The sequence below is a fragment of the Giraffa tippelskirchi genome, chromosome 6 (assembly GCF_054371585.1).
Source record: "Giraffa tippelskirchi isolate mGirTip1 chromosome 6, T2T-mGirTip1v1.2.pri, whole genome shotgun sequence".
Taxonomy (NCBI): Eukaryota; Metazoa; Chordata; class Mammalia; order Artiodactyla; family Giraffidae; genus Giraffa; species Giraffa tippelskirchi.
Window position 1 is genome coordinate 92,976,539 of NC_137280.1, and position 27,584 is coordinate 93,004,122.

At 60.5% G+C, this 27,584-nt stretch overlaps 3 protein-coding genes across 6 annotated transcripts in view; 2 read left to right on the plus strand and 1 right to left on the minus strand.

Annotated features, from left to right (window-relative positions):
• The window catches only part of EVI5L (ecotropic viral integration site 5 like), a 32,645-nt gene extending 25,016 nt beyond the window's left edge, over positions 1–7,629 (plus strand). For all 4 annotated transcript variants that reach the window (XM_081499211.1, XM_081499213.1, XM_081499212.1 and 1 more), the window contains 8 exons: positions 372–512; positions 3,401–3,529; positions 4,987–5,127; positions 5,208–5,363; positions 5,451–5,597; positions 5,676–5,771; positions 5,854–5,949; positions 6,128–7,629. In XM_081499211.1, coding sequence (XP_081355337.1) covers positions 372–512; positions 3,401–3,529; positions 4,987–5,127; positions 5,208–5,363; positions 5,451–5,597; positions 5,676–5,771; positions 5,854–5,949; positions 6,128–6,412 — 1,191 coding nt within the window. In that variant the 3' untranslated portion in view covers positions 6,413–7,629. The remainder of the gene's footprint in view (positions 1–371; positions 513–3,400; positions 3,530–4,986; positions 5,128–5,207; positions 5,364–5,450; positions 5,598–5,675; positions 5,772–5,853; positions 5,950–6,127) is intronic.
• Positions 7,630–10,383: 2,754 nt separating this feature from the next.
• On the minus strand, positions 10,384–16,801 carry PRR36 (proline rich 36). Its single transcript, XM_081498890.1, has 7 exons — positions 14,640–16,801; positions 14,203–14,477; positions 13,991–14,090; positions 13,641–13,753; positions 11,412–13,559; positions 10,725–11,221; positions 10,384–10,607 (listed from the first exon to the last, which is right to left on the minus strand). The coding sequence occupies exons 1-7, from the start codon at positions 15,485–15,487 to the stop codon at positions 10,497–10,499; spliced, it is 4,092 nt and encodes a 1,363-aa protein (XP_081355016.1). The 5' UTR covers positions 15,488–16,801; the 3' UTR covers positions 10,384–10,496.
• A 2,808-nt stretch (positions 16,802–19,609) lies between these two features.
• LRRC8E (leucine rich repeat containing 8 VRAC subunit E) lies at positions 19,610–27,406 on the plus strand. Its single transcript, XM_081499216.1, has 3 exons — positions 19,610–19,654; positions 23,200–23,342; positions 24,143–27,406. The coding sequence occupies exons 2-3, from the start codon at positions 23,205–23,207 to the stop codon at positions 26,393–26,395; spliced, it is 2,391 nt and encodes a 796-aa protein (XP_081355342.1). The 5' UTR covers positions 19,610–19,654; positions 23,200–23,204; the 3' UTR covers positions 26,396–27,406.
• Positions 27,407–27,584: the final 178 nt, after the last annotated feature.

Below are 27,584 nucleotides of genomic sequence, written 5' to 3' on the forward strand. Positions count from 1 at the left end.
ACCTGGCCCCCAGGAGCCCATCCTGAGCCTCTGGGCCCTCAGCTGTCCCCAGATCCCTGTCATCCCCGGCAGAGCCTGGCCTCTGCTGTGCTATCCACCCTGTGGACAAGCACTTATTTCTCCTCACCCGGGACAGAGGCTGCAAGCCAGAGCCTGGGTCCCGGGTGGGTCTGTTCCTCCAGGTTCCTGTTCCTGCCTGCCCCCCGACATCCCCAGGCCCCATGGGGCACCCCATCCCAGGCTCTGAGTGTGGGAGGTCCTCCTCCTCCCACCCCGCCTCCTCCCTCTCTGGGCCTCCCCGCAGGCGGGCCCCAGGCAGAGCGGGGGATGTGAGCAGAGAGTCACGGCACCCCCGTCCTCGCTGTCCTCAGGGGCAGGTGACACGCGCACAGGAGGCGGAGGAGAACTACGTCATCAAGCGGGAACTGGCTGTGGTGCGGCAGCAGTGCAGCTCGGCGGCCGAAGACCTGCAGAAGGCACAGAGCACCATCCGGCAGCTGCAGGAGCAGCAGGTACCAGGCTGGTGGGCAGGGCCCAGGGCCAGGCCACGCCCTGTGCCTGGCTGCCTGCAGAGCTCTGGGGCACCTGGCCCCAGTCAGCCCTGCCTCAGCCCCTGGCCTCCTGTTCCTTCCTGGGGGACAGGGGACCCAGAATCTCCCCCAGCCCCACACCCGGGGGGATCCTGTGGTTTCTATTTCCCACCCCCTAGTGGGGCATCCGGCCTACCACATTACCACACTGAGGGCAAGACAGTCAGCCTCCCCTCCTCCCCCAACACAAGGGCACCTGAGAACCAGCTGTCCCTGCAGGGACCCTGACCTCCACTGATAGAGCTGTAATTCCTTGGGGGAGCCTTGATGTCTCTCCAGGGTCTGAAGGGCTGTTGGGCTGTTATCAAACCAAACCCAGGTCCACTCATCTGACATGCAGCAAAACCAGCTACCAACACGGGTTGTGGTGAAGGAAACTACAGCATCTTTTGCAAACAAGAAGAAAGGGCAGCTCATGCTCAAAAGAACCCAGAAAATCCCCAATGGCTTTTAGGCAGGAGATTTTTTAGTATTTTCATTTATTTATCTGGCTGAATCAGGTCTTGGTTGTGGCACTCGGGACCTTCCGTCTTCACTGCAGCACGTGGAATCTCTAGTTGCAGCATGCGAACTCCTAGTTGTGGAATGTGGGATCTGGTTCCCCAACCAGGGATCAAACCCGGGCCCCCTGCATTGGGAGTGTGGAGTCTTAGCCACTGGACCCCCAGGGAAGCCCCTAGGCAGGGTTTTTTTTTAGGACAGTGCCAGGGGAGAGGGTCCTAGGATGCAGGGTCAACTCGTGGACCTTCTTCTGATTGATTGGTGGTGAGGAAGCAGGGTGATGTTTAGGGAACCTCAGTCATCATCAGCCCTCTGGCTACAACCAGTCTGGGATCTGGTGCTGGTGGTCAGTGTGTAATCACCATGCTCCACCTGGCTGGGGCTCTTAGTTTCTGCAGAAGAACTCAAAGACCCATGTCAAGTAGTTATCTCTACTCCTTCAGGAGGACCTAGGCGTCCTGGGACTCTATGGTCCTCATCATTTACTGCCTGAGGCTGCTCTCTGGAACTCAGCAGAGGCCTTGGAGACTACAACCTTTTTCTACAAACAAGAAACAGGGACATGGACGGGCTTTTGTACTCAGGAGGGCCCGTGGGGTCCTGCTCAGTTTCAGCCCCCCATTTTCTTTGAAACTCAAGAGAAGGGAGGCACAGGAAAGGCAATAAAGTTTTGGGGAGTAGAGAGGTTAATCATACATTTGGCTGGGGGCTGTTTCAGGGCTTCCTCAGGGGGTGGGTAGGCAGCCATGCATGATAGGAGCTGGGACGAGGGAGGGTAACCCCCTCCAGTGCTCAACACCTTGCCCTCAGAAGAGGGTCTGGTCTGTGCCCGCCAGCCTGAGCTGATGGGTTGGGGATGAGGTGGGGGCAGCCCAAGTCTGTTGTGGAGTCATGAACTCAGGTGGGTGGTGGAGGGCCCATAGGCTGAAGCATGACAGAGTCCACTTCTCCCAGAGAGGGCTTCCAGAACTCTCCTCCAGCCACACCCAGCAGCTGCCTTCCTGATGTGGTAACCCATTGGCAGCTGTGGCCTCCAAACTCAGCAAGTATGCCTGAGCACAGGCCCCGAGGGGCAGGGAAGGGTGATTTCGGCTCCCCACGCCCCAGGGCTGAACCAGCAGGGCCTGGCAGTGAGGTGAGGCTCCCTGATGTGGAGAAACCACAGGGTGCCTGAGAAACGATGAAGAGAAGGAATGGTCATTGGCTGAAGAGAACCCCTCCCCTACGTGTTGATCCTCTGCTCCTGGGGACGGAGGGGCAGAACTTCACTATTGCTTACCTGCATCCACCTTCCACCCAAGTTCAAGTGCTGTAGCCCTACCTGGCTCTGAACCAGCCAGGCCAGTGGGGAAGCTGAGGCTGGGCTAACCCTACCCATGGCACAATGCCCTCTGTCAGGCCAATTGGAGAGACATTCACCTGCCCCCTCTGGGCTCCCGCCCTTAGGCCTTCTGCAGAGCTGGGTGAGCCAGGGAGGTCACTGCAAGGAAGAGGGAGGCAGGGAGGGAGTGTGGGAGATGCCGGTGGGGCCCCTGGAAGAGATGCAGCCGGACAGAGCTGCCACGGGGCCCAGAGCCCATCTGGGCTGAGAGAGAGCCACCCACACCCCTGGACTTTAGAGACCCCCAGTGGTCAAGGGTAGCGAGCAGACCTGGGCAGTTAGGCAGGAGGGCCCCATAAAGAAGATCTGGTCAGTGGGAAGTGGGCGGTGGGGCAGCTGAGGAGCAGGGTGGCTGGAGCAACTTGCCAGAGAACTGCCCTGCCAGGCCACCCAGGCACCAAGATGCAGGCTGTGCTCTGACCCTAGGGGCTTCCTCCCTCACTGTTGAGGTCTTCTGTATGGGGCCCACCCATCACCCCTGGGGCCCCCAGGTACCTCTGAGAAGCCCCTGGACACCGACCAAGAAAGTGGTCTCAGCCAACTCTTTCCCCATCTGCCCCTCAAAATCCCCACAGTGTGGTCAGGCCACAGACCACACAGCAGGAAGCAGCGCCCAGAGAACTCACTCTGCATACTCACCCCAATGATCCTGTGAACCAGGCATTGGTGTCCTTCAGGGGGCCTCCTGAGGCCATGTGTGGTGTCCCCAGGACCCCAAGACAAAGCATCAGGGCCCCCGTGGTGGTCTGCCCCTCCAGGGGATCTGGGCTTTCTCCTTGCCCCCTCTCTACCCCCAACCTAAGGCCCCCTTCCTGGCCCTGGGGGTGGAGGAGGTGGGACCAGGCCTGGGCCCTCACCTGGCTGACAGTAAAGCTGCCCACCTCCGGCCGCAGACTGTCACCCAGCACAGCCCTCTGCCTGCCCCCAGGATAACCCACGCCTCACCGAGGACTTTGTGGCCCACCTGGAGACGGAGCTGGAGCAGTCACGGCTTCGGGAGACTGAGACCCTGGGGGCCCTTCGGGAGATGCAGGACAAGGTTCTGGACATGGAGAAGGTGCGACTGGGCAGCTGCCAGGGGCACTCTGGAGATGGGGCAGTGAGGGCGCCCCTGGGAGGTGACAACCAGGCCCTCGCCAAGGAGAAGGGGCAGCCCCAGGGACCTGAGGGCCAGGCCCTGGAGTCAGAGCCCCTCCCCTGCCTCCTCCCCCATAGTCTCCACAGCAAGGTATGTACCACTCAAGCCCTGGAGGCACACACACACACACACACACACACCAGCACGACTCCAGGAGACACACACACACACACCAGCACGACTCCAGGAGACACACACACACACACACACACACACACACACACACACACACACACACACACCAGCATGACTCCAGGAGACACACACACACACACACACACACACACACACACACACACACACCAGCACGACTCCAGGAGAGGCACGCCTGCCCTCATATGCCAGGCACCAGGCCAGCAGCACAGTGGCTGTCACGGGCCCCCTGGACAGCCCATCCTGCCTGTGTATGTCCTCCTCAGGCCCTGAGCTCCAGGGGGGAGGGCAGGCGCAGGCCCATCAAGGCTGCTCCCCTCCACAGCCCCACCACCCAGGGGGCCACCTTCTCCCACCTGCAGCCCTGCAGGGAGTGCCTGGCCTCTTGGTCCCTTCCCAGTTCCTTCCACCCTGGTTATTGTCTCAATTCCCCCGAGCGGCCAGAAGGGAAATGCCCTGGCCACCAGAGGGCAGCACTCACCCACTAGTGGAAGCCACGCCCCACCAGCCTCAAGCTGCAGTTTGGGGTGTCCTAGATGGGGTGTCTCCGCCAAAGCCTTGCATGGGGCCATCGCCCTCACAGTCCCTAACAGACCCACCACCCAGACTGGGCCTTCCCCTCTCCTCTCTACATCAGAGGGAAATGTGGGCCCAGAAGTTCCACCACCCTCCCCTCAACTCCCAGACAAGGGGCAGAGAGAACCTCCTGCAGCAAGTTGGCTTTTGGTCCAAGAGGCTGGAGCACAAATCTCTCATCACTGAGCCCTTGGGAGGCCAGGATAGGGCCTAGGCCGGCCCTCTGTCCCCAGAGAGACAGTGCCGAAACCTGCCATCTGCTCAGCTTCTGCTGGGCCAGGTCTGGGCTGGGAGGGCAAGGATCTCAGATTCCCAGGTGAGGAGCACCTGGCCTCGCTGCCCTCCTGGTAGTATTAACAATCACGTGTGGTGTGGGGGTTGCCCTGGACCAGCCGCCCGAGACAGCAGGTGCTATTACTAGAGGCGGCTTTACAGACCAGGATTTCCAGCTGGGGCTGCGAGGGTAGGGTCTCCTCCCCTGGGGCCTCGGCCTCCTTCCCCTGGGCATCCGGGCGTCCAGGGTGCACCCTCTCCCAGCCTGGCCGCCAACGGTGAAGCCCAGAGGAGAAGGGGCCCGGGAGTGAGGCCTGCTGGCAGGGCCACGTGGCCGCAGCTCTTCTGGGCTCTGAGCCCTCCTCTCCCCGCAGAGGAACAGCTCGCTGCCCGACGAGAACAACGTGGCTCGGCTTCAGGAGGAGCTGAAGGCGCTCAAGGTTCGGGAGGGGGAGGCGGTGGCCTCGGCGAGGGAGCTGAAGCTGCAGCTGCAGGAGCTCTCGGACACCTGGCAGGTGAGGGCGGGCCTCGCTCCAGACTCTCAAAGCGAACTTGGGGCCCCCGGCGCAGGCCGACCGCAGACCTCTCCCCGCAGGCCCACCTGTCCCGCGGTGGCCGCTGGAAGGAGTCCCCGCGGAAGCTGGTCCTGGGTGAGCTGCAGGACGAGCTGATGAGCGTGCGGCTGCGCGAGGCCCAGGCGCTGGCCGAGGGCCGAGAGCTGCGGCAGCGCGTGGTGGAGCTCGAGACGCAGGTGGGCCGAGGCCGGCCCAGGGAGGGAACCCGGCGCCCGGGGGTCAGGCCCTCGGCAAGGCCGTGACCCCCGCCCATCCGCCCCCAGGACCACATCCACCGCAACCTGCTAAACCGTGTGGAGGCCGAGCGCGCGGCGCTGCAGGAGAAGCTGCAGTACCTGGCGGCGCAGAACAAGGGGCTGCAGACGCAGCTCAGCGAGAGCCGCCGCAAGCAGGCGGAGGCCGAGTGCAAGGTGCCCGCACCCCCACTCCCCCCATCCCCTAATCCCTGCCGCGCCCCTTGACCCCTTTTCCCCCACCCCCGCCCCCAGAGCAAGGAGGAGGTGATGGCCGTGCGCCTGCGGGAGGCGGACAGCATGGCGGCGGTGGCCGAGATGCGGCAGCGCATCGCGGAGCTGGAGATCCAGGTGAGCGGTGAGGCGAGGGGGGGCGCGCCGCGGACTGGCTCGGGGACCGGACCCGGTGCTGACTGGCACGGCCCGCCCTCAGAGAGAGGAGGGCCGCATCCAGGGCCAGCTGAACCACTCGGACTCGTCGCAGTACATCCGCGAGCTCAAGGACCAGATCGAGGAGCTGAAGGCCGAGGTGAGCGCAGGAGGGGCGTGAGAGCCCCGGTGGCCGCGGCCAATGATGGGCCGGGCGTCGGCGCTTCGGGGAGCGGGAGATGAGGGGGGCCGGGCGGCCGGACTCTGTCCATGGGAACATCGATGCACGCCTCCAGCGCGCGGGTCCCACCCCACCCCACCCCAACCCCCCTCCCCAGGTGCGGCTGCTGAAGGGCCCGCCGCCCTTTGAGGACCCGCTGGCCTTCGACGGGCTGGGCCTGGCGCGGCACCTGGACGAGGACTCGCTGCCGTCGTCCGACGAGGAGCTGCTCGGTGTGGGCGTGGGCGTGGGCGCCGCGCTGCAGGACGCGCTCTACCCGCTGTCCCCGCGCGACGCGCGCTTCTTCCGCCGGCTGGAGCGGCCAGCCAAGGACAGTGAAGGCAGCTCCGACAGCGACGCTGACGAGCTGGCCGCGCCCTACAGCCAGGGCCTGGACAACTGAGGCCGTGCCCCGCGAGCTCAGAGCCGGGGGGCCGCCGGCGACCCGCTCTTGTGTTGGCGCCAGCTCTTCATAGACTCCGCGCCCTCGGCGGTTTCACCCACCCAGAGGGCCAGGCCCAGCGCGCAGCCGAGCACAGAGGGCAGGGCCGGAGGCTGGGGATCCTCACAGTGCCCTGGCAGGCCCACCCTTCCCAGCAGTGTTTACCCATCTTGGTCTGTTCCTCTCTCGGCCCATTTACCTGGAAGGTCTGCCCCTCGTAACAGCCAGGGCCAGAAGGACTCAAGGGTCCCAGGACTGCACCAACGGAAGCTCCCCCTCCTAGCCCGCGGCCTCCTGGGACAAGAGCGGCCCTGCCGGTAAGGGCCCAGGCTCTGGGGCAGGCCTGAGGAGGAAGGTGCCCCTGTAGGCCAGACTTTACCACCCATGAAGGCCCTGGGGACCCTTGGCCTCTGGAGACAGATGGCCAGGTGGGGCTTCCCTGCCTGGTGCAGGCATTGTGGCCCCTGCAACAGAAACCAAAGTCCCCCCTACTGAGTGCAGGGCTGCTAGGGTGTGAGTGGCCAGCTGGAACCATCCAGGGCCTGTGCAGTATCTGTCCCTGCTTCCTGGGGGCCAGAACAGCTGTAAGGAAGTGGAGAGACCTCCCCCTCCCTAGCACCCTACCTCTTCCTCCGTGGCAGTCCCATCACCCCAGCTTGGCCAGTGACGGGAGAGGGGGGCTCCCCATGCAGGCTAGCCTCCTCTCCAGGGGGTCCCCAGCCTCTAATCCCCTTCCTTCTCTGTATCCCTAGCCCCACCCTCCAGCCCCAGGGGAGGAGGCCTCCTGGCTGAGTGCCCACCCCCACCCCCGACCTGCTCACAGTGGTCCCGTGGTCTCTGCTGAGTCAGAGCCAAGAACGGTGCCAAAGTCCAACAATGCCCCCAGGCCCGACCCCTCGGGACCTCATGACCCCCGGGCTGACCTTCTCGGTGCTCCTGGAGCCTAGAACAGCATCACAAACTGTCCCCCTGGCACTTCCTGGGGTGGGGACCCATGCTCAGTCCCCCCTTCCTGGTCGCCCACTCAGTGTTACAAAGCCTGGGGACCAGGGTGGGCATCCCAGAGGCTCACCCACATGCCCCCCGCACTGCCCACCACCATTTTGCACACTGCCTGTTCACACTCCACATGTCGCCCAGGTGGGAAAGATGGAAAATAAAGTGTATTTACACAGTCATGACAAGGGGTGCTGAGCGGGGCAGGCCTGGGATTCCCTGGCCCCTTGTGAAGCAGCAGGGAAGGGAGGAGGCTGTCTATGCCCTTGTGAGCCTCCTACTGTCTAAGAGAACCAGGGGCACAGGTCACAGCAGGCCAGCAGGGGCCCAAAGAGGCTGCCCAGGATAGGGTGCAGCGTGGAAGAGCAAAGTTCACACTGTGCGTGTGAACATTAAGTGTGGAGGTAGGAAGAGATAGGTTGGTATTGGAGGAACAGGTCACCAAGGACCTGGGACGTCCGGCTTACAGATGCACCCTTAGAGCAGGCATTTTCAGGAGGATGGCTCTGGACATGGGGAGAGTGGGCCATGATTTCCCACCAGGGCAATTCAACCAGGGCCTCCCCTGAGAGTCAAGGAGAATAAAGGGGCTTGGACTTGGGGCCTCAGGAGGATTCAGGATCTAGTTTCCTCCATTCGGCATGTACTTCCCAAGGCTTTCGGGGTTTTCTGCTCTGAGCCTGGTTCTGAGGGATCCCAAGTGGAGGAGACAGACATTGGAGTGGGGGTGAGGGGTAAGCCTGCGCTAAGAGTGGCGAGTGCCTAGATGAATGTGTAGGGAGATCAGGGAAGGTTTCTTGGAGGAGGTGGGGGGTGGGTGCATCTCCAAGGGCAGAAGCATAAGGGTGAGATGTGGTGGGGTCAGCAGGAGGCACGTGAGATCTGTGAAGAAGGAACAGGAGAAAGTGGGCATGGCCAGATTGGGAAGGGGGTTTTCAAGTCAGGAGAAGAAAGACTTTGCACTTTGAACTGAGGGTACTGGGGAGCCATGGAGGGCTTAGGTGAGAGGGGCACCATCAGAGGGACTACAGTCTTAGGGGTCAGCACGGAGACAAAACAGCCAGGCAGTGGGAACTGCCCGGGGGAAAGAAGACCCACAGAGGCAGGTCCTTTGAAGGGTTGCCCACAGAACTGAGGTGTAGTCCCAGCTAGCGCAGGGAGTCAGATCCAGAGATAGCAAGGAAGACTTCCTGGGGGAGACATTTAACTGGGTCCAGCCAGATACCAGCCTGGTCCTGTCATCTACGCCCAGTGTGGACCCACAAAGTGTGCCCCGCTCTGCTGCATGCTACCTGCGGAGCAGCGAGCAGGACACTTGTCATGCACCAGGACAGCTGAGCCCCTCTCACATCACAGCTCCTGTGGATCCATCACCATCCCCACCACACAGTTTGAACACTGAGACCTTGACCGTTGCTGCCTGCCTCTTCTGCTCCCACCGACTAACTCCAGCTGGTTAGCTCCCAGGATGGGGCAGGAAGTTGGGAGAACTGAGGCTCTGCCCTGCTCCCTCTCGAGGGCTGGCCTTGGGGCCTCAGCTATCCAGCATGTCATGAGTCAGCCCCTACCCTCGGGCTTGTCTCAGCATCTGGAAACAAGGACACCCAGGTTCTCACCAGGGCCCAGCTTAGAAAAGGAACCTCTGTAGTTTGTCACCTTAACTGATTGGCTCTCAGGGATGGAGGTGACAGTATCCCATCAAGACTGGGCCAATTTCTTTTCAGATCTTAGGTTGGGAGGCAGTTGCTTCTGGGGTGGGGACCAGCAGGAACCCGGCTTCAGGGACTGGGTCTATGGGCAGAGAGAGAGCCCCACATGGGGTCTCTGTCCTTCTACCTGTCCTGAGGATTGTGGTTCCTCTCGGGCGGCCATCATTTTGGGTGTAATGCAGGATACCCTTGGGGAAGAAAGGCCTAGGGGGTCCATTTCCTGCACGGGTACTTGGGAAGAAGGAGGGCCTAGGCTGTGGCTTAAAGGAGCTAGAGTCAGAATGACTGGACTGTGGGAGGAAGTGCAAAGAATTCTGAATCGAGGAGACAAAGGCAGTGGTTGGCTCTGGTGAGGACACTCGACCCTGGTGCACAGGCAAGGATGCCTAGCTAGAGGGCTTAGGGGGGACACCCTAAGTTGGGATGAAAGGCAGGCACAGAGGGGCATGGCGAGGGCACCTGGAGAGGAGTGGGCAATGGAAGGATGCCCAGATCTCCCATCAGCCTTAGAGAGGCTGCTCCTTCCCTGCAGGCCCCTCAGCGCTGTCTGCCCAGGAGGCAGTGACTCCCCCTCCCAAGCCCAGGGCTCAGCTGCAGGCCTGCCTTTTGCACTGCAGCCTCCTTGCTGAGCAGAGGGCAGTGTGCCCTCCTGGGAGGCCCTGGAGGGACCCGAGATGGCCATCTATCTCAGGCCTCCCTTGTCTCCCTCTGACACCCCAGGGTGTGGAAAGTAAAGGGGTGCACACTGTGAGGAAGAACCTCAGGAAGTGGATTTCGCCCTCTCCTGAGATCAAGCAATCCCTCCCCAAGTGTCTTCCCCGACCCCCCAAGGAGTGCCTGCTCCCGTGGCAGAGTGTGGGAAGAGCTTGGTCAGCTGGCCACACCGGGCACACCTCATTCATTCACTTGGTTGCACAGCCCCACCTGGGCCCCTCCGGCACTTGATATTTCCATGAGAAGTCGGACATAAGTATGCCTACATTCACGCACGCGGGTGGGGCGCGGCACTAGACCACGGGGACTCTCAGCATTTCCTGATCCCACTGCAGCCCCTCCTTGCACGCTCCTACCCTCAGTGGAGGAACTTTGGGGAAAGCCTTCAACCAGAGCTACAATCTGCTGTGCCCAGCCGCCAGCACTGCCGGCCTGGCACCTCGCCCTGCCCTGCGGTCGGATGCGCCCCAGGAGACCCCCAGCCCGCGACCGCGAAGGGGAAAGTAAACAGGCCTCAGTCTCCGCTTTATTGCAAACTCGGGCTGCGCGACGTAGACAATACACTGGACACCGGGAAGAGCCTAGGCTGAGGGTGGGACGGGGCTCGAGGGGTGCGGGAGCGCGTTCTAGGCCAAAGACGAGGGGCTCAAGGGCCTTGGCCAAAGGTGTGGTTGGGTGGCAAGCCAAAATTCTAGGGCTCTAAAGGGACTGAGACCAATCCACGGGAAGCCGGACTCCTGGAGGAAGGGAGAAGGAGATCTAAGACCTTTGAGGTGTAACCTGAGGGGCGAATCCTAAGGCAGGGGTGGGGTGGGCGGGCGGGGACAGGGTCGGACTCAGTGGAAGGTCTCCACCTCTACTACGGTCCAGTCACCCTGAGGGGAAGCCACATCATCCGGGGAGAAGCTAGTGACTGAGGTGATGCTGGCGCGGGACTCGTCCAGCGGAGACAACAGTTCGGCCCAGCGGCCCAGTTCGGCGTCGCTCAGCGCAGTGCGGGCGCCCCCCGAGCTGCCGCCACCCCCGGCGCCCCCTGGACCACCGCTGCCTCCCGCGGCCTCCTCGGTCGCAGCTAGCAGCAGCGTCCGGCTCAGCAGGTGCTGCACGACGCTCGCCTGCAGCGCCCCCAGCGGCAGCTCTCCCAAGCGCGCCGGCTTCGCGCCAAGAGAGGCCGCACCAGCCGCAGCTCCGGCCGCCGCCTTCCCATCGCCCATGCCGGGCCCGGGCCCGGGCCCGGGATCCAGCGCGTCTGTGGCGGGGCTCGCCGACTCGGGACCTTCAGCCTCGTAGATGGTGCACAAGCCATCAGCAGAACCCGACCCGGATGCAGGAGACCAAGGCAGGGGCGCTCCTGCGGGGAGAGGGACCGGGAGGCCCGGAGAGAGCGGGAAGCCCCACCCCCGCCACGAGACTCCGCCCCTCCCTTCAGCTCCGCCCTCAGACCCAACTGTCCTGCCCGCGAGCCTCGCCTCCGACCCCGCCCTCTCACATGCCAGATCTCGCCCCTTCTACTGCTCTGCAGAGTCCGGAGGACTGCTTACCTGGGGTGCTGCGGATGGCCAGAGGCGGAGCGGAACCTCTGCTCCAAGCTGCCGGGTGGCAGGCGGCGAGCTCGGCATCGGCAGGCGGAGAGGCTACGGCGCCGCCCTCGGGCCCACTGTCGTAGCCGCGCAGCTCCTCGGGCGTGCTGGTGGCGCTGCTGCTGTGGCCCGCCAGGTCCGGGCCACTCAGCGTACTGGACGGGCTGCGCGACGGCGGCGGCGGTGGGCCTGGGGCCAGCGCTAGGGTCAGCCGTGGGCCCGAGATGGGGGCATCGGGACCCGGGGTTGGAGGGCGGCGTGGGGCCTGCAGAGGAGGTGAGGCAGGGGGGGAGGGAGGGGTCTGCAAAGTTGGCAAGGCCAGGGAAGGTGGAGCACGCGGTGGGGGCGTGATTAGAGGAGAGGGAGGGTCTTGCAGAGGGGGTGAAGCAGAGGGAGAGGGACCCGCCTGCAGAGGGAGCGAGGCCAGAGAAGGTGGAGCCTGCAGAGGCAGGCTCTGAGGAGGAGGAGAGGCCTGAAAAGGGGGCGTGCTCAAAGAAGGCGGATCGCGCGGAGGGGGTGTGGCCAAGGGAGAGGGAGAGTCTTGCAGAGGGGGTGAAGCAGGGGAAGAAGGAAGGGCCTGAAGAGGGGGCAAGGCCAGAGAAGGTGGAGCCTGCAGAGGAGGCAGGCTCTCCGGAGGGGGCGTAGCCTGTAAAGGGGGCGTAGCCTGTAAAGGGGGCGTAGCCTGTAAAGGGGGCGTGCTCAGAGAAGGTAGAGCCCGCGGAGGGGGTGGGGCCAGGGGAGAGGGAGAGTCTTGCAGAGGGGGTGAAGCAGAGGGAGAAGGGGGGGCCTGAAGAGGAGGCGAGGCCAGAGAAGGTGGAGCCAGCAGAGGAGGCAGGCTCTGGGGAGGGGGCGTGGTCTGTAGAGGGGGCGTGGTCAGAGAAGGTGGAGCGTGCGGATGAGGCACGGCCAGCGGAGGAGGGGTCGCCCGCAGAGGTGGTGAGGCTAGAGATGGGGCCTGTATAGGAGCGGCCTGTAGAGGAAAAGTAGCCAGAGGAGGTGGAGTCTGTAGCAGAGGCCTGACCAGGAGAGAGGGAGACTCTGAACGGGGAGGACCCTGCAGAGAGAGTGGGGTCTGAGAGGGTGAGGCCTGTGGAGGGGGTGTGGGAGGCGTGTCCAGTGTATAAGGCGTGGCCTGAAGAGGTGGAGACAGAGGACCGGCCTGTGGAGGGGGCGTGGCCAGAGCGGAAGGAGCCTGAGGAGGGGGTGTGGCTAGGGGAGAGGGCAGGTTCCTCACAGATGCTGCTTGAGACAGAGGGGCTTGTAGAGGGGCAGCGGCTGGTGGTAGAGGACCTGCCGGAGGCGGTGTGGCTAAGGGAGAGGGGAGAGCTGGAAAAGGAGATAAAGTCAAAGACACCTCGATGGGGGGTACACTATGCAGAGCTGGTGAAACTGATGGAGGGGCTGATGCCAGAAGAGGGGCCACGGCCAAGGGAGAGGCGGACCCCTCCGGAAAGGATGTACCCAGGTGTGTGGGTGGAGCCTGCAAAGGAGGTGTGGGCGGTGGAGAGGGGAGGGTCAGCAGAGAGGGTGGAGCCGAAGGAGAGGGAGGGGCTAGTGAATGGGGCGTGATCAAAGACCGGCTGAGGGCCTGGGAAGGGGGCGTGGTCGGTGGAGAAGGAGGGAGCGCGTCCCGAGAGGGAGTGGCTGCGACACGCGGAGGCGGTGCGGTAGGACAAGGTAGAGAGGATGTGGCCAGAGGAGGAGAAAGACCCTTCACTGGGGCTGCACCCTTCCTGGGGGATGTGGCCTGCGGGGCGCGAAGAGTCTGCAGTCCTTTCGACTTGGGCTGAACAGCAAGAGCCCGGGGTGTTCCAGCCGGGGAGGCTCCAGAACGGACTGGGGAGGATAGAGGGGTGACGCTAGAGCCTGGGGGGCGCGAGGTTGGCCTCTGGAGGCTCCCGCAGGCGCTGGGTCGCCTCCTGGCGACAGGGCTCGGCTCCGCCGCGCTGCGCTCTGGGGCGCTGCTCATTGATTTCCTGGAAGCCTCATTCGTCGGTGGCCGGAGCCGGGCACTTGGAGCTGCCCGGGGGACACCCACCTCAGCGCCCGCAGCCCGGGGCCGACGGGAATTGACCGGGGAGGGGATGGCTGGGGTGGACCCAGAAGAGTCTGGGGACAAAACAGAAGGCCGAAGGTCACCAATACTTCACAGCGCAGGAACCCCGCCGGTTCCTACAACAGGTCACATACCTCTCCGTGCCCCAGTACTCAGGGTGCTCCTTCTGGGTGAATCTGTGGCTTTTCCTCTGGTCGCAGTTTCCTCAGCTGGGGGACAGAGCCCCTTCTTCCCAAGAGGGCCTGGTCTGGGGGCAGGAGGGGCTGTGATCAGGGCAGAGCTCCAGCTCCTGTTTCCTCTCCCAAGTCTACATTTCCCCATCTGTAAAATGGGGCATATGCTCTCTGCCAGCCAATAACAGCTTTCACCAATTAGCGCCCAGTGATCAGCAAGTGCTCCCACACACTTTAATTAAAGGCTTCCAGATGGAGACACTAACCCTTGCCTAAGGGACTGGGGGGGTGGGTGGGGGCGGGTGTGTTACCTGGTGGGCGCGCTGGCATGCCCGGGGCTAGAGATACAGCCTGAGCCTGGGGTCCTGGCAGGCGCCCGCTCCCCTCTCCCAGCCGCTTGGGGCCTGGAGGCTGTGGGGAGAAGGCCGAGTCAACGCAGGTGCCCCAGAAATCAAGGGGAGGCTGGTGCCTCAGAGGAGGGGAGGCAAAATGGGGTCAGAATCAGGGAAAGAGGCTGAAGTACCTGGGCTCCGGGGTCCCGTCCCAGCGCTCCGCGTTGGTCCCACCTGGGGCGTAACCTCCGGGAGAGCAGCTCCCCGGATGCCCCCGGTTCGCTCTGCCAGGGGCCCTCGCCCTGCAGCTGCTGCTGCTCCCAGAACTCGGAGAGCCGCGCTGGTTACTGGAGGAGGGGGTCGTGGAGACCCTGAGGGCTTGGGGATCGGAAGGCCGGGAGGGCGAGAAGCGGGCGGGCGACCGGCGGCCGCTGCCCTGGACTTGTCCCTCTTGTCCATCCAGCACCTGACGAAGAAACAGATTAATCAGCATCCCAGGTCCTGGACCGCTATGCTGCCTGCAAGGCTCTGGGTCCTGGCACCTCTCTACCCCTTCTCCTGCGTCACCACCCATGGGCGCCCAAAACCTCTGCTCGGATCCACTTCCTTCCACCCACCCACCACACACCAGCGCAGCTGCTCACGGTGGTCTCCAAGTCTCGTCCTTATCGCCTTTCCTCCAGGCCACGTCTGCCTCTGCTCCCTGTCAGGACCAGAGATCAACCCACCTACCCCTCGCCCTCTCAGGGCCTTGACCACCAGCATCGGCCCAGGGGGCTGACACAGGTTCCAGATGAAGGGATGAGCACACGTCCATGTCCCCTCGCCAGCTCCCCAGAGCAGTCCCGGGCCTCTGGGAGAGATGCCGGCACCTGCCGGGAGGAGGAGCGGTCCCGGCTGCCCGCGCACGGGCTTGGGAGACAAAGAGCCGCGTTCCGAGCCCGTCCCCCTGCGCCAGCTGGGCCCTGATCCGCGCCGCCCTTCCACCTGCTCGCGCCACTGCTCACCTCGGGCTTCGGTCTCCCTCCGCTCCACGCTGGGTCGTCTGGGGTGGGGCCGGGTGGGAGCGCCGCGGCGGTGGCTGCGGCAAGCAGAGGGCAGGCGAGGGGAGGGGGCGGCGGGCGGCGGCGCCGTGAGGCGGACCCGGCCCTTGGCGGCGGGCGGGGGAGAAGGGGGCGCGTGCGCTGGATGCAGACCGGGAAGGCGCAGGCGGGAGCGCGCGGAATTGAGTGGGGAGGGGGAAGCGCGTGGGAGGCAGAGGCGGCTTCTCTGCGGCTGCGCCTGAAGACCTCGGACACCCAACCGGAGGGGCTTTGGGGAGGGGGTAACCCCTTGGGGTCTCCGATCCAGTCTCACCCCCTTCTTCACCACCCGCTGCCACACACACCTGCCCAGGCCCCCACCCGACCACCTGGAGACCCGAGGCCCACCTGACTGCGGATAGGCTGAGCCCTGGCAACCAGGGGGCGGGACCATCGCGCCTCGTGCCCAGTTCGCCAATCCCGCCTCTGGATATCCCTGGCCCTGTCTTCGCCTTCGCGACCGCAGAGGCTGTCCCTGGACCCAGGTTTCCTGGGGCTTCCACCTCTCTTTTACCCAAAGCTTTTTCACAGAACCCAGGAAACCTCCTATCTCGTTGAGCTGGGGGGACTGGTGGGAGAATGAAGCCCTGGGAAAGTAGGGGTAGACCTCGATTTGGGGGAAGAGAGGAAAGAAGAATGAGGGGGAGAGAGAGACCGAGGCTGGTGAGAGGTGACCCAACCTTCTACAGGGCAGCGCACCCCCCACTCTCCACACCCTCCCAGGTCACATAAAGTCAAGTCAGCAAAGGCTTCTGGATAGAGCCAGGCTTTGGGGAGATGAGATTATTGGGGTGGGGGGGCTGGAGGTGTCAAAACCGGTGCATGAAGGAGCTGAAGAAATCCCGTTCAAGGTTTCCCAGCCCAGCCTGAGGGAGTAGGGGTATCATTTTGGTGACTTGCCAACTGGTGCAGGGGCCATCTGGAGTACCTTGATAGAGGATTGTGGCATGGAGGGGATAGGAGCATGAAGAGGGAGATGGCCATCTTCAGCCTCCCTGAGCTGGGGGATAGTGCCAGGTGCCCTCCTGCACCTCCACTTATACTCAAAACCACATTGGGGACTTCCCTGGTGGTCCAATGTCTACCCTCCCAACACAGGGAACTAGACCCCACATGTTGCAACTAAGAGTTCACCTGCTGCAACTAAAGATCCCACATGTCGCAACACAGACTGAAGATCCTGTGTGCTGCAACTGAGACCCAGTGCAGCCAAACCAATTAATTAAAAATTAAAAGACCACATCGACCCCACAGAAACACTGGGCTCTCTGCTCCCAAGCCCAATCTCTCCAGACTCTCACTACCCACTATCCCATTTCAAAGAACCAGCTCCCTCTGCCCAACCTCATCCCCATCACATTTGTTCATACAGAGAACTTGAGAATGCCCTGCGTGGTCCCATTCATACAACCTCTGGAAAATGCAAGCTAATCTATAGACAGTGACAGAAAGCAACTCAGTGGTTGTTGGGGTCCAGGGAAGGGAAACTTTTGAACCACTCATTGTAGCCACTCTGACTGATTCCTGACCCTGAGAAACTGCATGTGTGCTCAAGTTCCTCAATTGAGTCTGACTCTTTGTGACCCTATGGACTATAGCCCACCAGGCTTCTCTGTCCATAGGATTTCCCAGGCAAGAATACTGGAGTGGGTGACCATTTCTTCTTCTGGGGATCTTCCCAACCCAGGGATCAAACCCTTTTTCTCCTGTGTCTCCTGCATTGCAGGTAGATTCTTTATTGCTGAGCCAACAGGGAAGCCCTGAGAAACTGTCAGACAGTAAATTCTTGTTGTTTTAAGGAGCTAGGTTTGGGGGCAGCTTGTTACACAGCAATAGATAGCTACCTCAGGCTCACAAAACCTTAAAAGCTGGTTATAAACAATCAAGTACTGGTGAGAATATGGAGAAATAAGAACACTTGTGTACCATTAGTGGGAATGTAAAATGATACAGCCACTGTGATCCACTTATGTGAGGTCCCCAGAGGATTCAGATTCATAGAGATGGACGGTATAATGCTGAGTGCCAGGGGCTGGGGGAAAGGAATAGTGAATTCATATTCCATGAGGACAGAGTTTCAGTTTTTGCAAAATGAAAAAAGTTCTGAAGATGGATGGTGGGGATGGTTGCCCAACACTGTGAAATTACTTAATGCCACTGAAGTGAGAGTATTGGTTGCTCAGTCGTTTCTGACTCTTTGGGGACCCCAAGGACTGTAGCCCTCCAGGCTCCTCTTGTCCATGGGATTCTCCAGACAAAAAGATTGGACTGGGTTGCCATTTCCTTCTCCAGAGGATCTTCCTGACCCAGGGATCAAACCTGCATTGCAGGGATCAATCTGCATTGCAGGCAGATTCTTTACCTTCTGAGCCACCAGGGAAGCCCTTAATGCTGTGAGCTGTTCCCTTAAAAATGGTTAGGATGGCAGATTCTTTGTTATGTGTGTGTACGTTACCACAATTGTTTAAAAATCTGGATAGGTATGCACATGGGGAAACTCATGAACTACCAATGGGAATGTAAAGTAGGCAGTCTTTCTGGAGGACCACTTGCATGTATGTCATATGGCTAAGACATCCCACTCAAGCATTTGTACCTGTGACAGATCCCATACAGCCCCTCCCATATCCTCTGAGCACCCGGAGTACCCACGTGCAAGGAAAGTCAGGAGTGCCAAGGCATGAATGCCCCCCTCCACCCCCGTCTCCAGAGAAGCCCTCAGCCACGACAGACAGAAGCTGGTGCAACAATGCTTCCACTCCTCCACCACTTGGGTGGGACACCTTGGAGGTGCGTCTGCCATCATCTCCCAGAGCTGCCCTCATTAACACTTACCGGCTTCCTTCTCTTCCCCACTGGCTCACCATTAATGCTTCCGGAGTTCACCTTCCAGAGAAACTATTGCCATCTAATTCCTTGCCTCAGGGTCTGCATCAAGAAGAGCCTGAACTAAGCATCCATCCATCATTTACTGAATGCCCACTGTGTGCCAGGCACCATCTGAAGTGTCAGAAAAGATATGTGTCTAGCGCTCATGGGGCTTCAGTGCCAGTTGACCGCAGAGACTATTGCACAGGAGTGCAAAGCAGTGTGTAACAAGACAAGCATCCCAGCATATAGCTGAGAACAAACCCCCAGGGCATGGATCTCAAGGAGCTACTCCAGAGGCTAGAGGAAAAGGAGAACCTATTCATCTCAAAAGGCCCCTTTGCTACCACTTCACCTCACCCTGTTTTGCTGTATACACAGCATGAGTGCTTGCTCAATCACTCAGTCATGTCCGACTCTTTGAGACACCATGGGCTGTAGTCCGCCAGACTCCTCTGTTCATGAGATTCTCCAGGCAAGAATACTGGAGAGGGTTGCCATTTCCTTCTACAGGGGTCCTTCCCCACCCAGGGATCGAACCTGCGTCTCCTGCACTGGCAGGTAGATTCTTTACCACTGTACCACCTGAGAAGCCCCTATATGCACAGCATTTGTCACAAATTGACAGTATCTTGTTCCTTAATTATATGCATCCTTACCCTCTCCCTCTCCCCACCCCCATCCACACACACAGAAGCTCTGAGAGAGAAGATAACCTCGCTTATCTTGTCCACACAAAGAAGGTTTGCCTTTGGGAGGCCTGTGGCCCAGCCCACAGGGACTTCTGCAACAGGGTCACGCCCATTGCCAGATTTCACAGAGGAATCTAAGCTTAGGGGGTCCCAACCCTCAAGATTTCAGAGTATCTCTAATCTGGTGAACTTGTGGGCTTCTTTTCCCCATGAGAGATGGGATCTCACCCTCCCACCTTCTCAGGTCTCCTCTCCCTTGAGTCTAGCAGACAGAGCAGATCAAGATAAAAGTCTTGTCTGAGATCTAGCGCAGGCCTCCCGAAGTGGGGAGGAAATCGTGGGGGCTGGGGCAGCAGGGTCTCCCTTTGAGAAGCAGACCTCCCAGATCGAACTCCAGCCTTGGCTCCCAGAGCCCTCTGACCCTGGGCTCCGTCTCCTCCCCAATGGAGAGCGTCCCCTGGTTGGGTGGTCAGAGCAGAAAGGAGAAAGCGCCCCGCCCTCCCTTGGGCCCTGATCACTGATTCCCTGTTTGAGTTTCAAAGCCAAGTAGCTGCACCTGGGGGTGAAGGAAGGAGAAGGGCTTCCACCTGTTCCTGACTGGTCTATACAGCTTAGCTCCCAGAAAGGTACTCTCAGGTTGGCTTTGGGCGTCCCGCGCTTTCAGCCCCTCTCAGTGTCCCCCATGCCAGGTCCGCCCCACTGCAGCGGAGCCCAGAATTCTACCGTTTCTGCTCCGCCGACGAGCCCCGCCCCTCCCCGGTCTCTTCAGGGTTAGGATCGCCTACCTCTGGCTATCCCGCGGTACCGGGAGTCCGGGAGCGTCCGAAGGGAGGCGGGGCCGAGACGGCTGGTGGGCGGGGCGGGGCGGGGCGGGGCGGGGCAGCCCGCGGCTCCGGTCCCGCCCGCCCTGACTCACCCAGTTCGGCCCGCGAACTCCGCGGGAGTCCCGGCCGCTCAGCTCTCAGGGACACAGGAGTTGGAAACAGCGTCTGGCCCGTGAGGTGAGTAGGTGGCTCTCCGCGCTTGGGGACCGAATGGCGGGGTGAGGACCTGGCCCACAGGAGGACCGCTCGAGGTGCGGCTGGCCCTGAGACCTGAGCCCTAAGCCGTCTGGGGCACAGAAGGAGCTGGGGCGGGGGGGTAAAGGGGAGGTTGGGGGGGCGGTGCAGAGAGAGGCCCGGCCCTGGCCAGCCCAAGTGCGCCTATCCAGGAAGCCCGGCAGGCCTGGCCAAGGACAGAGTGAAGATCGAACAGCTAGGGTCCACCCTGGGCGTCTTGATACCTTGTTCCCCTCTCCTCTTGCCAGTGACAGCTCATCCCAGCGAGCCCCTCACCTCCCCGAGCCCTAACACGTGGGAGCCTCCCCAGGCTGTCCCTTCCGGGTCCCTTGCACCTAAAGACTCCCCAGAACCCCCAGTCCTGGAAAGGCAGCTTGGAAAAGTACTAGGTTGGGACTCCCCAGGCCTAAGGCCCAGAACTGGCTCTGCTGCTACTGCCCCCCCACCCCCACCCCCGACCATAATTTCTCCCTCGTGTAGAAGTCAAAGGTTAAACCGAGTGCTCTCCAAGGCCCGTTTCGGGGCTGACAGCTGTCACTGTTTGCCGCTTAGCTTGGGCGGTGGGTGGAAATGGGGGGTCGGGTGGATCAGGGACACCCACCACCGCTGCCAGTGTTTAGAGGCAAGGTAGGGGCTTGGGGGAGGCCTGAGAGAGAAGCAAGAGTGAGGCATGGGTAGGCGGAGCTAAGGCTAGGTAGGGGGCAATTTCCCGTTCAGAGGCTGACAAGGACAACTTAGCCTGTGTAGCCTTAGCCTGGTAGGCAGAACAGCCATCCTCCCTCTATCTCTTCTCAACCGGAAGGAGCCCCCTTCTGAGGCTCCCTGGCAAAGATTCTTCATCTCAGTGAGACGTTCTTGCTCAACCTGGAACAGAGTGCCTGTGATCAGACGGACAGGACTCAGGGGGTCTCCCTCAAACGCTGCTTGTGCAAGCTGGGACACCTTGAATGAGTTATTTCACTTCCCCAAGTCTGGGAAATAAGGGTCTCCACATCCATGCTCCCAGAGTTGGGATCAAACAAGACACTGAAAGCATCTGGTGGCCTTAAGTTCTCTGTCCCCACACCCCCATGATGCTTTCTCCCCTAGCCCTCCCACCAGCCTGGTTCAGACAAAGGGGGGCCAGTCTTGCGTCTGGGGAAACTTAATGGCAGGTTCCAAACAATCAAGATTGAGTCATGGAGACAGATAATGATAACCCCATGTCTGCCTTTGAGGCTGTCGCGTATACACCTTGCTCCGTGGGAGCCTCTGACCCATCCGTTGGGGACCCTGGGAGTCTCTGCCTTCTTGCTTTTTATTGTGGGTCTAGGATGGCCAATGGCAGAGCTTCCACAATTGTGAGATGTGTCCTGAAGGGTGGCAGGGACTCAGGGGCAGGAAGTTGATCCTCCCTGCTTGTGTGACATTTCTGCTAAGAGTCACCATTCTTAATTGAAGCAGTGTCCCTTGCAGGGGCAAATGGCCAGGGAAGGGAGAATAGTGGGTGGCCAGAACTGGAAGACAGTGTATGGCTATGTCTCTGGCCCCAAGTCTCCCTTCAGCTTGTACACAAGTGCACATAGAATGCCCCCAGGGTTGTCCTATGCGGTGGCTGCAATTTGGCCCCTGGGGGCTGTGGAGTTGCCCTGGGTGTGCTTCTATCAGATTCCCTGGTGTCTGAAGCTTGTGATGCACTGGGGGGCGCTGGTGGGCACCTTTACTGGGCTTGTTGTTGAGGACAGGCTGTGAAACTGAGCGCAAGGGCTGGGTCATTGGGTGAGGGATCCTGTGTTTTATGTAGCCCCTTGCGTGTGCCTGGTGCTAGGTGAGTCAGGGCCTGAATCAGGGGCCCCTGGAGACCGGGTGTAGGCAAGCGTGTCCCTTCCCTTTCGTGCCATCCCTGGTGGGATTAAGGGGTGTGGCGGACTGCCCTGACTTCAGCCTGCTGGGTGGGGCCTGCATTCTATAGCCCTGCCCACCTCTACCTTGTCCTCATTCAGTAGTAATGGAAGGCCTTCCAGGGTTATGGGGACCAAAGAGGGAGGCATGGAGGTGTCAGAGCGATTGGCCGAGGTGTGGGACAGAGGCCAGGCACTGCCCCCCAGGAGATGGGTGGGAGGCTGGAGGATGATCCGATGACCCAGATGCCTCCCTTCCTTGCCCAGCCAGTGACAAGCTTTCAGGATGAGGACCACAGGGCTCAGGAAACCTACATGAGAAACAGGCATCCATGCTCAGTCATGTCCGATTCTTTGAGACCCCATGGACTATAGCCCCCCAGGCTTCGCTGTCCATGGGATTCTCCAGGCAAGAAGACTGAAGTGGGTAGCCATTTCTTCCTCCAGGGGATCTTCCTCACCCACTGTGCCATCTGGGAAGTGTGAGAAAGATGAGAAACAGGGGCTTTATATTGGGGAGCATGGGTGCTGGGGAGAGGGGATGGACCAGCCTAGGAGCCCCCTTGGAGACAGTGGGGGCCTTGCTGCCTCCCTTTCTTTCCCCTTCCAGACCTGGGAAGAGAGGCTCCAGGGCTGCCTGTCTGGGAGGGTGCTGTACCAGCTTGTGGTCCACGCCCCCGTGTGACTTGCGCCTGGCTGTCTGTATCTGGAATAATGATACCTTGGTCTAAAATGAAACCCAGGGACAGACAGAGTAGGCTGGCCGCCCAGCCCCGTCCTAGACGTTGTAGTCGTAGGTGTCACCCTGGCTCTCTCCCTGTGAGTTTTCCATTTCCTGATTCTTTGCCCCTCAGCCCTTGCCTTTCGTGTATCGGTTTTCCGCAGCAGATCCTAAACACTGGCCCCACCAGAAACCCAGGTGTCCTCGTCACTGCCACCCCCTTCCACCCCCAGGGCCGACATGCCTTCAGCTCCGCCACTCCCTGCCCCTGGGGCCCTTAACCAGAGCCAGGCTCCAGCCGGCTTTTCCGGTTGGAGGTTGGAGGTGGTGCCCGGAGCGCCCCTGAAGGGGGTGGGGGTCCACGCCCCGGAAGTCCCGAGTTTCGGGACTGTGGTCCAGTGGCGGAGGGATCCGGGGCTGGCCGCCTGGGTACCGGGTGTCTGGAGTCAAGGAAGCAGAGCGAAGTGTTTGAGACTGGCATCAAGGGTGGGAGGAGATGCCTGGGCTCGGGAAGAAGGCCACACCGACGAGCGGTGGAGCAGCGGCCTCGTGGAATGCCCCTCCTGAGCTCTGAGAGGGCAAGACCAGTCCCATCGGGGCAGGGGTCCCTAGGAACAGAGGTGGTGAGGACTTACCGAGCAGTAAGTACTTATCACCTTAAGCCAAGCATTCAGTCTTAGTCGCTTGGCTCTAGGAAGGAGGTGAGGTCTGGGGGGCGGGGGGAGGGGAAGGGAGCGCACAGCTGTGGGTTCTGCCGGAGTTCGGCGGGGCGGAGGGCGGATACTGGGAGCCCAGGGGTGCTTCTGGCTCTTCTAGGGGCCCGGCTCACAAGGCGCCCTTTCCTGAGGGTCTCTCTCTGCACCCTCCTCTTCCTGCACTCCTCCTAGGAGGGATGATTCCGGTGGCGGAATTCAAGCAGTTCACGGAGCAGCAGCCCGCCTTCAAGGTGCTCAAACCTTGGTGGGACGTGCTGGCCGAGTACCTCACCGTGGCCATGCTCATGATCGGGGTCTTCGGCTGCACTCTCCAGGTAAGGGGCGGGGCGGGGTGTGGCCTGGATGGGGAGGTGTCTCCAAGGGGCGGGGTCTGGGAGATTCCGGAAGTCTTCCCTTCTATCGTAGTTCTCGAGACTGGATATCCGAAATCAAAGTGTTGACAGGGCTGGTTCCTTGTGAAAGCCATGCCTCTCGTCTAGACTCTGGTGGCCTCAGGCATTCCTTGGTTGATAGAGGACATTCTCCCCGTATCTTCACAGCATCTTCCCTCGGTGTGAGTGTGTGTGTCCAAATTTCTCCCTCGTCTTAACTTGATTACATCTGCTCTGCAAACACTATTTCCAGACAAGGCAACAATCACAGGTCAGGTATTTGGGACTTAGGACTTCAACGTCTTTTTTGTTTGTTTAACATTTATTTGCCTGCACCAGTTCTTAGTTGCCTCATGCGGCATTTTTACTTGCAGCCTGCGAGATCTTCATTTTTTTAAGTTGGAGCATGAACCCTTAGGTGTGGCATGTGGGATCTAGTTCCCTGACCAGGGATCAAACCCAGGCCTCCCACATTGGGAGTGCCCAGTCTTAGCCACTGGTCCAACAGGGAAGTCCCTAGGACTTTAACATCTTTTTGAGGAGCACGAATCAACCCAGCTCTTTTATTTCCGGACAAAGTCCCATGCTCAAAGGTTTAGTGACTCTTCCAAAGTTACAGCCAGCTGAGGACAGCTGGGGATCAACGCAGACCTCTCCTGCTTCCAGCCTGTTTCCTTTCCCTATAACTTCCCAGGCCGCCTCAGATCCTTTGCCCTCTTTCATACCCTCTCCCCCATCCCCAGGTGACGCAGGACAAGATCATCTGTCTGCCCAGTCATGAACCCCGGGAGAATTTATCTGAAGCCCCGTGCCAGCAGCTGCTGCCGCGGGGGGTCTCAGAGCCCATGGGGGTCCTCCGGGAGTTGAGCGGCCTCAAGAACAACCTGGACCTGCAGCAGTACAGCTTCATCAACCAGCTCTGCTATGAGACAGCCCTCCACTGGTATGCCAAGTACTTCCCCTACCTGGTTGTCATCCACACGCTCATCTTCATGGTCTGCACCAGCTTCTGGTTCAAGTTCCCTGGCACCAGCTCCAAGATCGAGCACTTCATCTCCATCCTGGGCAAGTGTTTTGACTCACCATGGACTACTCGGGCGCTGTCCGAGGTCTCCGGGGAGAACCACAAGGGTCCTGCCACCACCACAGCTGGGCGCGCGACAGTGACTGTGACCACAACGGCAGGGCTGGGGAAGGCAGGGGAGGGCGAGAAGGAGAAGGTGTTGGCAGAGCCCGAGAAGGTGGTGACAGAGCCCCCAGCTGTCACCCTGCTGGACAAGAAGGAGGGGGAGCAGGCCAAAGCCCTGTTTGAAAAGGTCAAGAAATTCCGCGTGCACGTGGAGGAGGGCGACATCCTGTACACCATGTACATCCGGCAGATGGTGCTCAAGGTCTGCAAGTTCTTGGCCATCCTGGTCTACAACCTGGTCTACGTGAGGAAGATCAGCTTCCTGGTGGCCTGCAGGGTGGAGACCTCGGAGGTGACGGGCTACGCCAGCTTCTGCTGCAACCACACCAAGGCCCACCTCTTCTCCAAGCTGGCTTTCTGCTACATCTCCTTCGTGTGTGTCTACGGGATCACCTGTCTCTACACCCTCTACTGGCTCTTCCACCGGCCTCTCAAGGAGTACTCCTTCCGGTCAGTGCGGGAGGAAACTGGCATGGGTGACATCCCCGATGTCAAGAACGACTTCGCCTTTATGCTGCACCTCATCGACCAGTATGACTCGCTCTACTCCAAGCGCTTTGCTGTCTTCCTCTCTGAGGTCAGCGAGAGCCGCCTGAAGCAGCTCAACCTCAACCACGAGTGGACACCCGAGAAGCTGCGGCAGAAGCTGCAGCGCAACACCCGGGGCCGGCTGGAACTGGCCCTCTGCATGCTCCCGGGGCTGCCGGACACGGTCTTCGAGCTCAGCGAGATGGAGGCGCTGCGGCTGGAGGCCATCGGCGACATCACCTTCCCCCCGGGCCTCTCACAGCTGGTGAACCTGCAAGAGCTGAGCCTGCTCCACTCGCCAGCCAGGCTTCCATTCTCCTTGCAGATCTTCCTGCGGGACCGCCTGAAGGTCATCCGAATCAAGTGCGAGGAGCTGCGGGAGGTGCCCCTGTGGGTGTTCGGGCTGCGCGGTCTGGAGGAGCTGCATCTAGAGGGGCTCTTCCCCCCAGAGCTGGCCCGGGCAGCCACCCTTGAAAGCCTCCGCGAGCTGAAGCAGCTGAAGGTGCTGTCTCTGCGAAGCAACGCCGGCAAGGTTCCCGCCAGCGTGACCGATGTGGCCGGCCACCTGCAGCGGCTCAGCCTGCACAACGATGGGGCACGTCTGCTGGCGCTGAACAGCCTCAAGAAGCTGGCGGTGCTGCGGGAGCTGGAGCTGGTGGCCTGCGGGCTGGAGCGCATCCCCCACGCTGTCTTCAGCCTAGGCGCGCTGCAGGAGCTCGACCTCAGGGACAACCACCTGCGTTCCATTGAGGAGATCCTCAGCTTTCAGCACTGCCGCAAGCTGCTCACCCTCCGGCTGTGGCACAACCAGATTGCCTACGTCCCCGAGCACGTGCGGAAGCTCCGGGGCCTCGAGCAGCTCTATCTGAGCCACAACAAGCTGGAGACGCTGCCCACCCAGCTCGGCATGTGCTACAGCCTCCGCCTGCTGGACATCTCGCACAATGGGCTGCACTCCCTGCCAGCTGAGCTGGGTCTCCTGCAGAATCTTCAGCACTTGGCTCTGTCCTACAATGCCCTGGAGTTTCTACCCGATGAGCTCTTCTTCTGCCGCAAGCTGCGGACACTGCTCCTAGGTTACAACCACCTGAGGCAACTCGCGCCCCAGGTGGGGGCCCTCAGGGCCCTCAGCCGCCTGGAGCTCAAGGGCAACCGGCTGGAAGCACTGCCAGAAGAGCTTGGCAACTGTGGGGGGCTCAAGAAGTCGGGGCTACTGGTGGAGGACACCCTTTACGATGGGCTGCCGGCTGAGGTGCGGGACCGGATGGAGGCAGAGTAAAGTCGAGGAGGGGGGACAGGTTGAGGTCAATGCCTCCTAGATGCTACTGCCCGGGAATCTCTACCATTATCTTCAAAGGAGGTGGCCAAGTGGGCCCCAGCCAGGAGACAAGAAACAGACATGTCAGGTTGATGGAGCCCAGGCAAGATCCTGGGACTGGTTTGTCTGGGAGGCTGTGGATTTGGGGTGGAACATCCTGGAGAGATTAACTCAGTCAGAAGACTCTCAGACCAAAACCACACCCGTGTCTTTAGCTTGGCTGACCTGCCCCTAGCCCTGTGCCAGAGATGCTGCCCTCCCCCAGACAGCAGCTACAGTACCGCACATGGGGGGTGGGGTGGGGGGAGGCTCATCTCAATGGGATTTCAACCCTCTCCCCCTGACCAAAACAGCTTACATCTGGGGTTTTCTCCCAACGAGGGGACACAGACACAAGGGACCAATCTCCCCCCCCAATTTTGATATTAATCCCCTATTTATAAGTTGCTTGCTATGGACACCTGAACTCAGAAAGCAATGGTTCTCATATTTGGCTGAAATCAACATCTTCAAAACAAAACATCCCAGGCCCCACCCTTGAAAGGCTGACTCAGGACGTTGGCTGGAGGCCAGGAACTTGGTGGTAAACAGAAGCATCCCAGGTAATTCTGATTCGGACCATCCCAGGCCTGAATGTTAGGAAATGCTGACCTACAGAGTAGATATCTGGGTGTCAAGAGCAGGGATTCTGAACTTGGTTTTAGATCCCTAGATGCTTTGAGAAATCTGATGAAAGCTGGGCACCTCCTTCCTCAGGAAAATGCTCACGTTCACATAAGTTAAAAGCTCTGCAGGCAACTTCAAGCAATCAACATTCCCCCAGACCCCCCAGGGGGCTATTCATGGATGTGCTAAGGATTGGAACACCTGCAGGGGAGGTACATTTTTCTGTAGGCTGGGAGTTTGTCTTTCAATGTTCCGTATGTGAGGGAGTGTATATCAGTGGGTGTGTAATAAATAATACTAACTATAAGAACTATAAATTTTTTTTTTGTGGCTGAGCTGGGCCTTCCTTGCTGCACTCAGGCTTTCTCTAGCTGTGGTGCATGGGTTTCTCATTGTGGTCACTTCTCTTTTGCAGAGCACAGGCTCAGTAGTTGCGGCACAAGGGCTTAGTGGCTCCGTGGCATGTGGAATCTCCCCAGACCAG